The sequence below is a fragment of the Lithobates pipiens genome, unplaced genomic scaffold (assembly GCF_037356315.1).
Source record: "Lithobates pipiens isolate NorthernLeopardFrog02 unplaced genomic scaffold, aLitPip1_a1.2 Scaffold_13, whole genome shotgun sequence".
Taxonomy (NCBI): domain Eukaryota; kingdom Metazoa; phylum Chordata; class Amphibia; order Anura; family Ranidae; genus Lithobates; species Lithobates pipiens.
The window spans coordinates 96051493-96063881 of record NW_027507718.1 but is presented as its reverse complement, the minus strand read 5'-3'; the positions used below and the strand labels follow the sequence as shown (position 1 = coordinate 96063881).

The window sequence follows — 12389 nt, the reverse complement described above, 5'->3', positions numbered from 1 at the left end:
CCCCTGGTTGAGGCATTGTCAGACTGAACCCTGATGGGGCAGTCCTGAAGCTCCACCTTTCAGGAGCGTAGGTCCAGACTCCAGGATGTTGATGGACAGGCTCTGCTCTGTCCATCAACATCTCCCCTGAGCTGCAAGCCACTCTAAGGTCACTCCTCAGCCTGAGAGACTAGTGCCTGTGGTCAGTACTCTCCAAGATAACAGGAGGAAGGCTATTACCTTTTGCAGGTTCCGATCCTACAACCACCAGCTTAGGCTTAAGCGTGCCCAGGAAGATAAGGAAATGGGGTAATCCAGGGCTTGTGCTCTCCTGTTCCAAGCCGACAAGAGGTTTTGCTGTATCGGCCTGGATTGGAATTGAGTGTAGAGAACTGCCTCGAAGGAAGAGCGAATGGAGGGTTGCCTGGTGCCCCTTACCTGACGCACCTGATCCTTCAGGGCCACAGATCTTTACGGGTGGCAGAAATAAACTTTGCCTGGACTGTATCCAGGATCAGACCTAGATACGAGACTTTAAGCAGGTTTCAAGGCTGACTTTTCGGTATTTATGACCCAGCTCAGGTTTTCTAAATATCCCACTGTGCAGGCTACACTGTAGTGAGTGATATGAGCAGGTCCTCCAATTATCCAAGCACCAAGATCCCCTGGGCCCCCTAAAAGGCCCAGTACAGGTGCTAGGATTCTTGTAAAACACCCAAGGTGCTGTGGTAAGCTTGAAGGGCAGTGCCACAAACTGGAAACTACGTCCATCTACTGCAAATCGTAGGAACCTCTGATGAGGCTGAAGGATAGGTACGTGTAAATACGCGTTCTTGATAGCGATAGAGGCTAAGAAGTTTCCCATCTGGAACGAGGCTACTACCGAATGGATTGACTGCATCCTGAGGGATTGGATTAACTGATATTGGCCCCGGGATCTTAGATCCAAGATTGGCCTCATGCAGGGGCGTAACTAGAAATCACAGGGCCCCATAGCAAAATGTTGTATGGGGCCCCCCTGCAAACAGCCCCCCCCCCCCAGTAAATTCATTCATCAGTGACCGTAACCAGTAAAATCATTCGACCATGACCAGTAAAATCATTCATCAGTGTCAGTGACCAGTGCAGGACATTAATACAATTACAGTGACCAGTGCAGGACATTAATTCATCAGTGCCCGTGACCAGTAAATTTATTCATCAGTGACTGTGACCAGTAAAATCATTCCACAGTGGCCAGTAAAATCATTCATCAGTGACCGTGACCAGTAAAATCATTCATCAGTGACCAGTAAATTTATTCATCAGTGACTGCGACCAGTAAAATCATTCCACAGTGACCAGTAAAATCATTCATCAGTGACCGTGACCAGTAAAATCATTCGACCGTGACCAGTAAAATCATTCGACCGTGACCAGTAAAATCATTCGACCGTGACCAGTAAAATCATTTATCAGTGACCGTGACCAGTAAAATCATTCATCAGTGACCGTGACCAGTAAAATCATTCATCAGTGACCGTGACCAGTAAAATCATTCGACCGTGACCAGTAAAATCATTCATCAGTGACCATGACCAGTAAAATCATTCATCAGTGACCGTGACCAGTAAAATCATTCATCAGTGACCATGACCAGTAAAATCATTCATCAGTGACTGTGACCAGTAAAATCATTCATCAGTGACCGTGACCAGTAAAATCATTCGACCGTGACCAGTAAAATCATTTATCAGTGACCGTGACCAGTAAAATCATTCATCAGTGACCATGACCAGTGAAATCATTCATCAGTGACCGTGACCAGTAAAATCATTCATCAGTGACCGTGACCAGTAAATTCATTCATCAGTGACCGTGACCAGTAAAATCATTCGACCGTGACCAGTAAAATCATTCATCAGTGACCGTGACCAGTGCAGGACATGAATACGATTACTGTGACCAGTGCAGGACATTAAAGTGGTTGTATACCCACATTTTTAACTTTTACCTACAGGAAAGCCTATAATAAGGCTTACCTGTAGGTAAAAAAAATATCTCCTAAACCTGTACGGTTTAGGAGATATTCCCCTCGGTATGCGCCGCTGACTGCAGCGGCGCATGCGCACAAGGGGTTTCTCGCCGTCAAAATCCGGCAGCAGCCGAGCGGCCGGACTGAAATCTCCCGCGCGCATGCGCGGGAGTGACGATATCGCAGCTCCGGCCACTCACAGCGCCGGAGCCGCGATACCCGGAAGAAACGCCGAGGGAGCATGTCAGCTCCCTCGGCGTGGATCGGGCCAGATGTCGGGGCCTCGTTCTAAGGTAAGTATTTCATAATGAGCTAGTATGCGGTGCATACTAGCTCATTATGCCTTTTGCTTTGCAGATTTAAAAAAAAAAAAAAAAGTGCGGGTTTACTAGTGCTTTAATACAATTACAGTGACCAGTGCAGGACATTAATTCATCAGTGCCCGTGACCAGTAAATTTATTCATCAGTGACCGTGACCAGTAAAATCATTCATCAGTGACCAGTAAAATCATTCATCAGTGACCATGACCAGTAAAATCATTCATCAGTGACCATGACCAGTAAAATCATTCATCAGTGACCGTGATCAGTAAATTCATTCATCAGTGACCGTGACCAGTAAAATCATTCATCAGTGACCGTGACCAGTAAAATCATTCATCAGTGACCGTGACCAGTAAATTCATTCATCAGTGACCGTGACCAGTAAAATCATTCATCAGTGACCGTGACCAGTAAAATCATTCATCAGTGACCAGTAAAATCATTCATCAGTGACCGTGACCAGTAAAATCATTCATCAGTGACCAGTAAAATCATTCATCAGTGACCGTGACCAGTGCAGGACATGAATACGATTACTGTGACCAGTGCTGTGCAGGACATTAATACAATTACTGTGACCAGTGCAGGACATTAATACAATTACAGTGACCAGTGCAGGACATTAATACAATTACTGTGACCAGTGCAGGACATTAATACAATTACTGTGACCAGTGTAGGACATTAATACAATTACAGTGACCAGTGCAGGACATTAATACAATTACTGTGACCAGTGCAGGACATTAATACAATTACTGTGACCAGTGCAGGACATTAATACAATTACTGTGACCAGTGTAGGACATTAATACAATTACAGTGACCAGTGCAGGACATTAATTCATCAGTGCCCGTGACCAGTAAATTTATTCATCAGTGACCGTGACCAGTAAAATCATTCCACAGTGACCAGTAAAATCATTCATCAGTGACCATGACCAGTAAAATCATTCATCAGTGACCAGTAAATTTATTCATCAGTGACTGTGACCACTAAAATCATTCCACAGTGACCAGTAAAATCATTCATCAGTGACCGTGACCAGTAAAATCATTCGACCGTGACCAGTAAAATCATTCGACCGTGACCAGTAAAATCATTCATCAGTGACCTTGACCAGTAAATTCATTCATCAGTGACCGTGACCAGTTAATTCATTCATCAGTGACCGTAACCAGTAAAATCATTCATCAGTGACCGTGACCAGTAAAATCATTCGACCGTGACCAGTAAAATCATTCATCTGTGACCAGTAAAATCATTCATCAGTGACCGTGACCAGTAAAATCATTCGACCGTGACCAGTAAAATCATTCGACCGTGACCAGTAAAATCATTCATCTGTGACCAGTAAAATCATTCATCTGTGACCAGTAAAATCATTCATCAGTGACCGTAACCAGTAAAATCATTCGACCGTGACCAGTGCAGGACATTAATACAATTACAGTGACCAGTGCAGGACATTCACCCCCCTCCCCCCCGCCATGCTGCATATTATAAAAATCAGTTAAACTCACAGACAGTTCAAAATGTTTAGACTGCAGTCTGGCCCCATCATTGCATCAGCTTACTTTAGCTTGTACAGTACCTCTGTCTGATTGCAATGAATGGTCTGCAAATTTTGCAAGTGAGGGTGAGTCTGGTTCCTCCTCGGCGGTGCTGCCTGGTTACTGTGTATGCAGGCTGCAGTAGCTCTGCATTGACGCTCCGCCCATCGAGCCTCCGGCCCAGTGACATCACGACGCTGGGAGGGGGCTGACGCCGGTGTTCTGGGCAGGACAGAAGCTTGCCAATGCATTGCCGAGCCCCGGACCGCTCGGCAGCGGCCCCCATTCGGCAGCAGTTCCACTAGGCTTCGGGCCCCATAGCGACCGCGTGGGTTGCTATGGCGGTAGTTCCGCCACTGGCCTCATGTCCCCATTTGGTTTTAGAACTGTGAACAGGTTTGAATAAAATCCTGTGCATCTTTCGGACAAGGAACCTCACTCCCTGATGCACTAGTGCTTGAAACAAGACGTTTTTGAAAGATCCGCAGGAACATTGGATCTTAAAACCTCTGGAGGAGGAAACCTCCAATTCCAGCTTGTAACTGTGGTACACTGTTGAGGTGACCCACTTGTCCTGCACCATTGTTCTCCAAAATGTCCACAAATTGGAGCAGCCTTCCCCCCACCCAATAGAGTGGGAGCATCCCCTCAAAAGGAGAACTTGGTGCCAGGTTTAGAAGAGTTCTGCACCCAGGATTTTTTCTGGCCCTGCGGCTTGCCCCTGGCTTCATCGGCCTGTTGGCAGGGGAACTGGTTTGGTGCTGAAATACCTGAGGAATTCCTTGAAGTTTTAAGCAAGGGACACCAGGTCCTTCTCTTTACAGGAAGTAAAGAACTCTTTCCTCCGGAAATATTTTGGATGTACTTCTCCAGATCACCGCCAAAAGATTCCCATGGAAGGGGAACCCTGCCAATAATTTCTTACATGGAAGCTCGTCTGACCAGTTCTTAAGCCACACAAGTCTGTGCATGTGTACAGGACAGGAGAGCCAGATGAGAGACTTGCTGTATAGAATCCTTTAAAAAGGCATCTACAGCAAAACAAGGAACAAAAATCCTGTAAGGATGTTCCCAATCAGCATACACCGCCTGTTCCAACAGTGGGAGCAAGGGGAAAGCCTGGGCAGCCTGAGGAGGCTTCAGGGGCCCCAAAGAGGACAAGGAGGCTCATAAACCTTTGCAGGAGGAAACTTAAAGGCAGAACAAACCATCTCGGTAAGAGTCTGGATCAAAAGCCTCTGCAATTGAGAGGTTGATACCAACAGGACATCTTCTGGTCCAGATGGAGCACTCATCTGTCAGGCCAGCTCCCAAGTCCTTAGCATCTAGCTCTTCCCTTTCTTCAACTCATTCCTTCTCCAAATTAGGAGGCTCAGGAGAGGAGGATCTGTCACACTTTTTGCCATCCTGCGGGTTGAAGGCAATCAGGCCAGCAATCCTGTGCTCTAACCCGGCTAGGGCTGAGGACAGTTCATCCCTGGTGATAAAGGGTGAAGCAGGAGCATTGACTGTAGGTACAATACCAGACAGGCGCAAAGGCTCAGATTGCCCAGAAGCCTCTGGTCTCTCAGGGGATATAACACTAGGGCTTTGACTAGGCTCCTTAGGAGACAAAAGGTGTGCCCTCCCCTGTAGTGTTAGCCCTGCTCCTTTGAAAAGATTGCAAGCCACGAAATGGGAGTACCCGGATTTAGTATTTTACCCCAGAAGAGAGACCCTTTAATAGGTCTCACCAAGCGCCGGGATGCATCGCGGGTCGCGGTCCCATGCGCGCAACAAATTTTTGTGTGCTGACCATCCACAAGAAAGCAGTCAAGACAACAAGGAAGGTACTCCTTACTCAAAACAGCAACAGTCAGCCCAAAACTACCCTCTGCGGTTACTGCTACACAGGTGTCCAGCCTTGACTAGATTGACAGTTTGTTACACACATGGGGCACCCTATAACAATAAGGGGGGGGGGGGGGGGGGATTTCCCTTACTGCAACTTAGAAACCAAGAACCCAATCTTCACCCACCACTGTGGGTTTCGTCTTCGGGGACCTTCAAGGACTGGGTACCCTTTTAAAGTTTTAGGGTCTACTCCATCGGACCTGTACAGCACCCTGCAGAAATGCCTTAGATCTGTGGTGTCCAGAATTCCACTATGCAGGGTCCAGTGCCTGGAGGTGGCATTATAGGCAAAACCTCGATGAACCTTTGTGTCTTCTTTGCAAGGCTTGTGTACCATTTATCTAAGCATATAAGCCTGTTTTAAATGGATCCGATCAGTCGATTCCCTCAATTCATTTAAGAACCGTACTGGGACTCCAGATCTGGAGTCCCAGCATGGGAGAGAGCGCTCAAACGTGCAGACACTAGTAAAAAAACTGAAGTACTTCCTGTATGGGAGGAGTTATATAGGCAATCCCTTCCTATCTAAAAGACCTTTGGTCTACCAGTACCCATACACCTGGAGATGGAGTATAACCCAGTAAAGAATAATAGCCTAACTCTGTGTCCCGTGATGTATGATAAAGATCTCTCTTTATATACTGTACACTCACATACACACACACACACACACACACACACACACACACACACATATATATACAACAGGTAAAAAGTATTGTACAAGTCCCCTTTTTTATAACAGTGGGGAATGAGCTTTTTTTTGGTAAATACATTTCTAAAAGGTGCCATTGACAAAATTTTCACCACATGTCGGTAACCACCCATGCAATCCATACCTACAAAGAAATCAAAACCAATAAGTTCAGAAATTAAGCTATGTGTAATAAAATAGAATGGCACAGGGAAAAAAGTATTGAACACATGAATAAAGGGAGGTGCAAACAAAGCATGGAAAGCCAAGACACCTGCTGAAATCTATGAATAATCAAGAAATCAATCATGCCCCTTGTCAGTGCAAATTAATATGAGCTTGTTCAGTCTCAACTGATATCCTATAAAAAAAGGTGTCTCATTGCCAATGTATCACACAAGAAACATCTCATGATGGGCAAAAGCAAAGAGCTCTCTCAAGACCTTCACAACCTTCTGGTTGCATAACATACTGATGGCATTGATTACAGAAGGATTTCTAAAATTCTGAATGTTCCAGTGAGCACTGTTGTGGCTATAATCCGGAAGTGGAAAGATCATCCACAACCAGGTGTTCCTCGCAAGATTTCTGACAGAGGAATGAAAATTATTAGAAGAGTTATCAAAGAGCCAAGGATAACTTCAGCTTCAAAAAGACCTGGATTTAGCAGGTACAATTGTGTCAAAGAAAAAAATAAGAAACGCACTCAACTGTATGCACGCTCACCACGCAAGACTCCTTTTCTGAAGAAAAAGCATGTTGAAGCTCATTTAAAGTTTGCTGCACAACATTTAGACAAGCCTGTTAAATACTGGGACAACATAGTCTGGTCAGAGACCAAAATTGAACTCCATGGAAGTCACACCACTTCCTTGAAACTAAATCTCTCTAAAACTGAGTCGATATTCTACCCACCCGTGCCCCTCTCCATGACCTTTCCATCAAAATCAATGCAACCATCAATCCCTCCCCTCATGCCAGGGTAATGGGTGTAATCCTAGACCCTGACCTGTCCTTTCAGCCCCAAATTCAATCATTGTCAAAAGCTTGTAGACTTCACCTCCGTAACATCTCTAAAATACACCCCTTTTTAACCAACAAGCTATTCATTAACTCCCTTGTTAGCTCTCGCCCCGACTATTGCAACTCCCTTCTCACAGGCCTAACTTTCCCTAGGCTATCTCCTCTTCAGTCCATCATAAATGCTGCTGCCAGACTCATCTACCTTACCAATCGCAAAGTGTCTGCCGCCTCTCTCTGCCAATCCCTACACTGGCTCCCGATCACCCAGCAAATTAAATTCAAAATGCTAACCACAACATACAAAGCCATTCACAGCTCTTCCCTAAGCTACATCACCAATCTTGTCTCCAAATATAACCCAAACCGCCCTCTCCACTCCTCTCAACCTCCCTTGTCTCCTCCTCCCATGTTAGTCTCCAGAGCCTCTCCCATCCTCTGGAACGCTCTACCGCAATCTGTCCAGCCATCTCCTACTCTAGCTGCCTTCAGGCGATCTCTGAAAAAACTCATCTTTTCGGGGAAGCCCAATCTCTTACCAGTTCCATTAGCTCCACTGTTATAACCTTTTGTACCACCTGCCCCTCCCTATTAGATTGTAAGCTCTTCTGAGCAGGACACTCTTGAACCTCTTGTATTTTATTGCAATACAACTGTATTGTCTCCCTTTTATATTGTAAAGCGCTGCATAAACTGTTGGCACTAAATAAATGCTGTATAATAATAGTAATAACAACATAATATACATCAGGTTTGGAGGTCAAATGGCCCTGCACATCACCCCAAAAACACCCCCATAACAGTAAAGTTGGGAGGTTGAAACATCATGGTTCGGGGCCGTTTTTCAGCATACGGTCATGCTAAACTTCAGATCATTGAAGGAAGGAAGAAACGAAAAATGTACCAAGACATTCTAGATAAAAATCTGCTGCCATCTACCAGGATGATGAAGATGAAATGAGGGTAGACATTCCAGCAAGAGAATTATTCCAAACACAAAGCCAATGAAACAATTGGTTTTAAAGAAAGAAAATAAAGCTGCTAGAATGGCCCAGCCAATCACCTGACTTGAATCCAATAAAAAAATCCATGGACAGAACTAAAGATCAGAGTTCACAGAAGAGGCCGTTTGTGTGGAAGAATGGGCCAAAATCACAACTGAGCAATGCATCCGACTAGTTTCTCCTTACAGGAGGTGCCTGGAATTATCAAAGGATTTTGTGCCAAGCATTAACCACTTCAGTCCAGGTGACATTCCCCTTTCCTGCCCAAGCCAATTTGATGTTAATAGCACCTTTAGAAAGAGATTTACCCCCCCCCCCCCACAAAAAAAAAAAAAAAAAAAAAAAAAAAAAAAAAAAAAAAGGGAGAAGGCGACGTGTTCAATATTTATTTCACCCGCTGTATATACACTGCTCAAAATAAACAAAATGCTAACAGCTTGCTGACCGCCGGCTGTCAAGTGATGGCCAGGCGGCACGGCTCTTGTGGCGGGAGGGCGTCATATGACGTCCTCCCATTTAAACAGGGAATGAGTGCAATCGTGCGCATCCCTGTCCCTTCGGTGGCGGCATGTCACGGTAACGTTGCTCGCCACTGAGGGGGGGTGAACAGCCATTGGATATGGCCGTTTACAACGTGATGAAGTCACGGCCGATCACAGATGGTTCCACCCCCATTGTGCATGGTAAACGCTCGCGATCGCACTGCGAATGCATGTCGGAGGTGGCGTGTTCCCGGGAACACTTCTCGTCACAGACGCTGGTAAACAGCCATTGGCCAGCTGTTTACCCATGTGATTGACTGTGATCCTTTCACAGATGATCACTAAATGACAACAAACCGCGGTAACGAGAGGTTACCGGGTTCTCCTCACACACCAATTGATTTTTGGGGTGTCTTTGAATTCGTACGTTGAGAATTTGAATCAAACGATGTGGCATCCTTTCGTTCCTAACACATTACCCAGTCCATATTCATATAGATATCCAACATATTTTCCCCCATTGAGAACCAATATGTTTTCAGAGCGTTTTTTTTTGAGCAATACATTTTTTATATTATATATATATATATATATGTGTATGTATATATATGTATATATATATATACACACACATACACATTAATATATATATATATATATACACACACACACACACACACACACACACACACATATATATACATATATATATATATACACACATACATACATACATACATACATACATACACACACATATTTGTTTTATTTATTAGGGGTGCAATGGTTCGTCCCCGATCCGTGATCCGAACGGGTCACCCTGCTCGGATCGGCACACGCTGTGATCCGCGGAGTGCTCCATGACATCGGCCTTAGGAAAGGCCACGGCTTCGGGCTAGCTCCGGAGTGGCTGCCATCTTTGTACACCCGGCGGGCATTAACAATGTGATCACTCTGTTTTACGATATGTCTGCAGCAGTCCTTTAGCCTGACCAGAGGCTTTGGGAGAGGCAATGATGATGTAATTTTAGTCTTGGGCATTTGGAAAACATTGCAGAGTCTCATTTTTGGAGCAGCTTGTGGACCTCGTGAAGCAAAGAAAGAAAATTAAAGGAGGAAATATCGCTTTCATATTGGCTTGGAAGTAGGTACCCAAGTATTTAATGGTCACACTGGTCCAACGGAACCTAAAGTTCTCTTTCAGTGACTTGAATTGTTTAGGAGGTGGCTCTATCCCTTGAGCCTCAGATTTCTTTGCCCAAGTGAGAACTTCCCATAGTAGTCAAAACCTTGCAGGAGATAAGGGAGGGAAGTGTGGTCCTCATATCATTTAATTTGGCAAGGGGTAATCCCCAATGGTGAAGAGAGCATTGCAAACGTAAATATGAGAGCTTTGTTCTCTGCTACAATTTACTGTGAGTGCAGGGCACCATTGTGAACTACCCCCAAGAGGGTGATCCATGACACCCTACAATCACAGAAGAGGATAAAATGACTCTGGACCATGGATTAGAGAACCTTTAGAGGACAGCACTTAGGAGGTGGTAAATATTAAAGTCGAAGCTGCATGTTTAAAAAAAAAAAAAAAAACTGGAGGAAGTGGGACAAAGGGGGGGGGGGGGGGGTGTTTTTTCAGACTGTTGATATATACATCTTAGCGTTTCTTGCTCTATTACATGTGGAGTTGAGATTTTTGTCAAGATTTGGTCAGTTTAAACCACATGTCTGGAACACACAGTTGATTTGTGGCAACTTACCGTTGGAATCTGTAGTGGTTTGGGGAAACGCAGGTTGGCTCACATCTTTCTGAAATCGGGGAGGAACGGTTACTTTTCTTTCAAGCCTGTCAGAGACAGTAATACAAAGACTATTTCTCAATTAATATAAATATTCTTTTCCGAGAAAGCTATACTTGTAATACAGTTGCATTACTCACACTTGCCACACCTGCCGGAAATATTTCCGGAAATTATAAAAAAAAAAAAATAAAAATAAAAAAATTAAGCTGCTTTGCAAACTCAGCATTTTATTTGTAATGTTCTGTTGACCCATTAAAATTTAACACGCATATAGTTAAAAAACAGATCTGCAATCAGTTTGCATTCATTTGGTATCAATGCTTTGTAACAACTAGTCCCAAGTTTTCCATGGGGATTACTGCACACACGGACAATGAAAGCACATGACAGACATCTATATTATCTGATGTGACAAACACAAAGTGGAAAAAGATGATTTAAGCAAATGTGCATGCCAAACTAGTCTCCAGTTAGGCCTGCATCAGCTTAAAATGAAAGGAACCCGTGTAATGAGTATTAACAAAAGTGCTACTGAAGCACACGCAAGCTTGCTCCCCAGCTACATGAACACAGACAAATGTGGTAAATATCACAAGCACACACTGTCTTTGTTAAGTGTACTGCATTTCAAAGATTTCCTTCTATTTAAGCAAACCACATGCCTTTTTTTTTATATGCATAATCTCTTCTGACAAAGAGTTGAGACTAATGAATGCAATGTACTGAAACATACAGTAAGCAGATTAATTGGCAGACAACTAGATAAACAATGGTTATGTAAAATATATATATTTTTTTTCCATAAAGATTTTATTAGTTTTCAGAAAAAAGTACAGCAAAATGTAACAAAATAACAATATGACCAAATGAGTGATAGGTTTCAAGACAAATTATTCCAGGCAAAAGATTACACCAGCATGGTATCATGACTGTCAAATGAGTTTGTTTATTATTATTTTGGCAACTATTCCGGGGCCATCTGTTGGGGCATTGGTGTGTTGGGTTGGATTCACCCACTTGTCCACTTCTGTATTCATGGACATGGGGCACGGCTTCAGGTAGTAGTACCCTGACCAAGCACCCTGTCCGTCAGTTGTAGGGTTCAGATTGTGGCAAGTAGAAGAAAACAGAAGATAGAGAAGGGTAACGGGGGGGGGGGTATAGGGTGGGGGAAACAGGATGGGGAAGAGGGGTGGGGTCCCGCTCACTTCCCCCTCTGTCTACCGTCCACCTGTTGCAGTCACTAGGTCTGTCGGCTCTCCAGAAAGATCCCACTATAGGGAAGTTGTTCAATGGCAATCAGTTATATAGTCTGTTATAATAAATCCTGATAGGATTGAGAGCTCTTAAAAGTTCTCCAAGACTCCCAGACACCTGAGAAGTTAGTGATTTTGTCATGTGCAGTGAGGATAAGTTCCTCCTATGTAAAATATTTTATTGTCCCACATTGTAGAACAGAGGTTACTGTGGAGCAAATCTTTTCTATTCGATAACGTTTTTTTTTTCCGTTAGGGTTCACACACGTGGTTGTAGGTTCGTGCCTGGGGCCCGGTGCATTCCTCTACACCAGTTCAACTGGACACAAAGTCGCAGCAGACCCCTTTTTAAGCTGGACCGTGGCTGCC

General features: G+C 44.2%; 1 protein-coding gene across 4 annotated transcripts in view; it reads right to left on the bottom strand.

Moving 5' to 3' along the window:
• Window positions 1–12389, bottom strand: part of TDRD7 (tudor domain containing 7) — a 136922-nt gene that overhangs the window by 78877 nt on the left and 45656 nt on the right. For 2 of the 4 annotated variants that reach the window (XM_077475287.1, XM_077475285.1), the window contains exon 5: window positions 10723–10832. In XM_077475287.1, the coding sequence (XP_077331413.1) occupies window positions 10723–10832 (110 nt within the window). The remainder of the gene's footprint in view (window positions 1–10722; window positions 10833–12389) is intronic. The other 2 variants (XM_077475288.1, XM_077475286.1) reach the window with 1 other exon arrangement.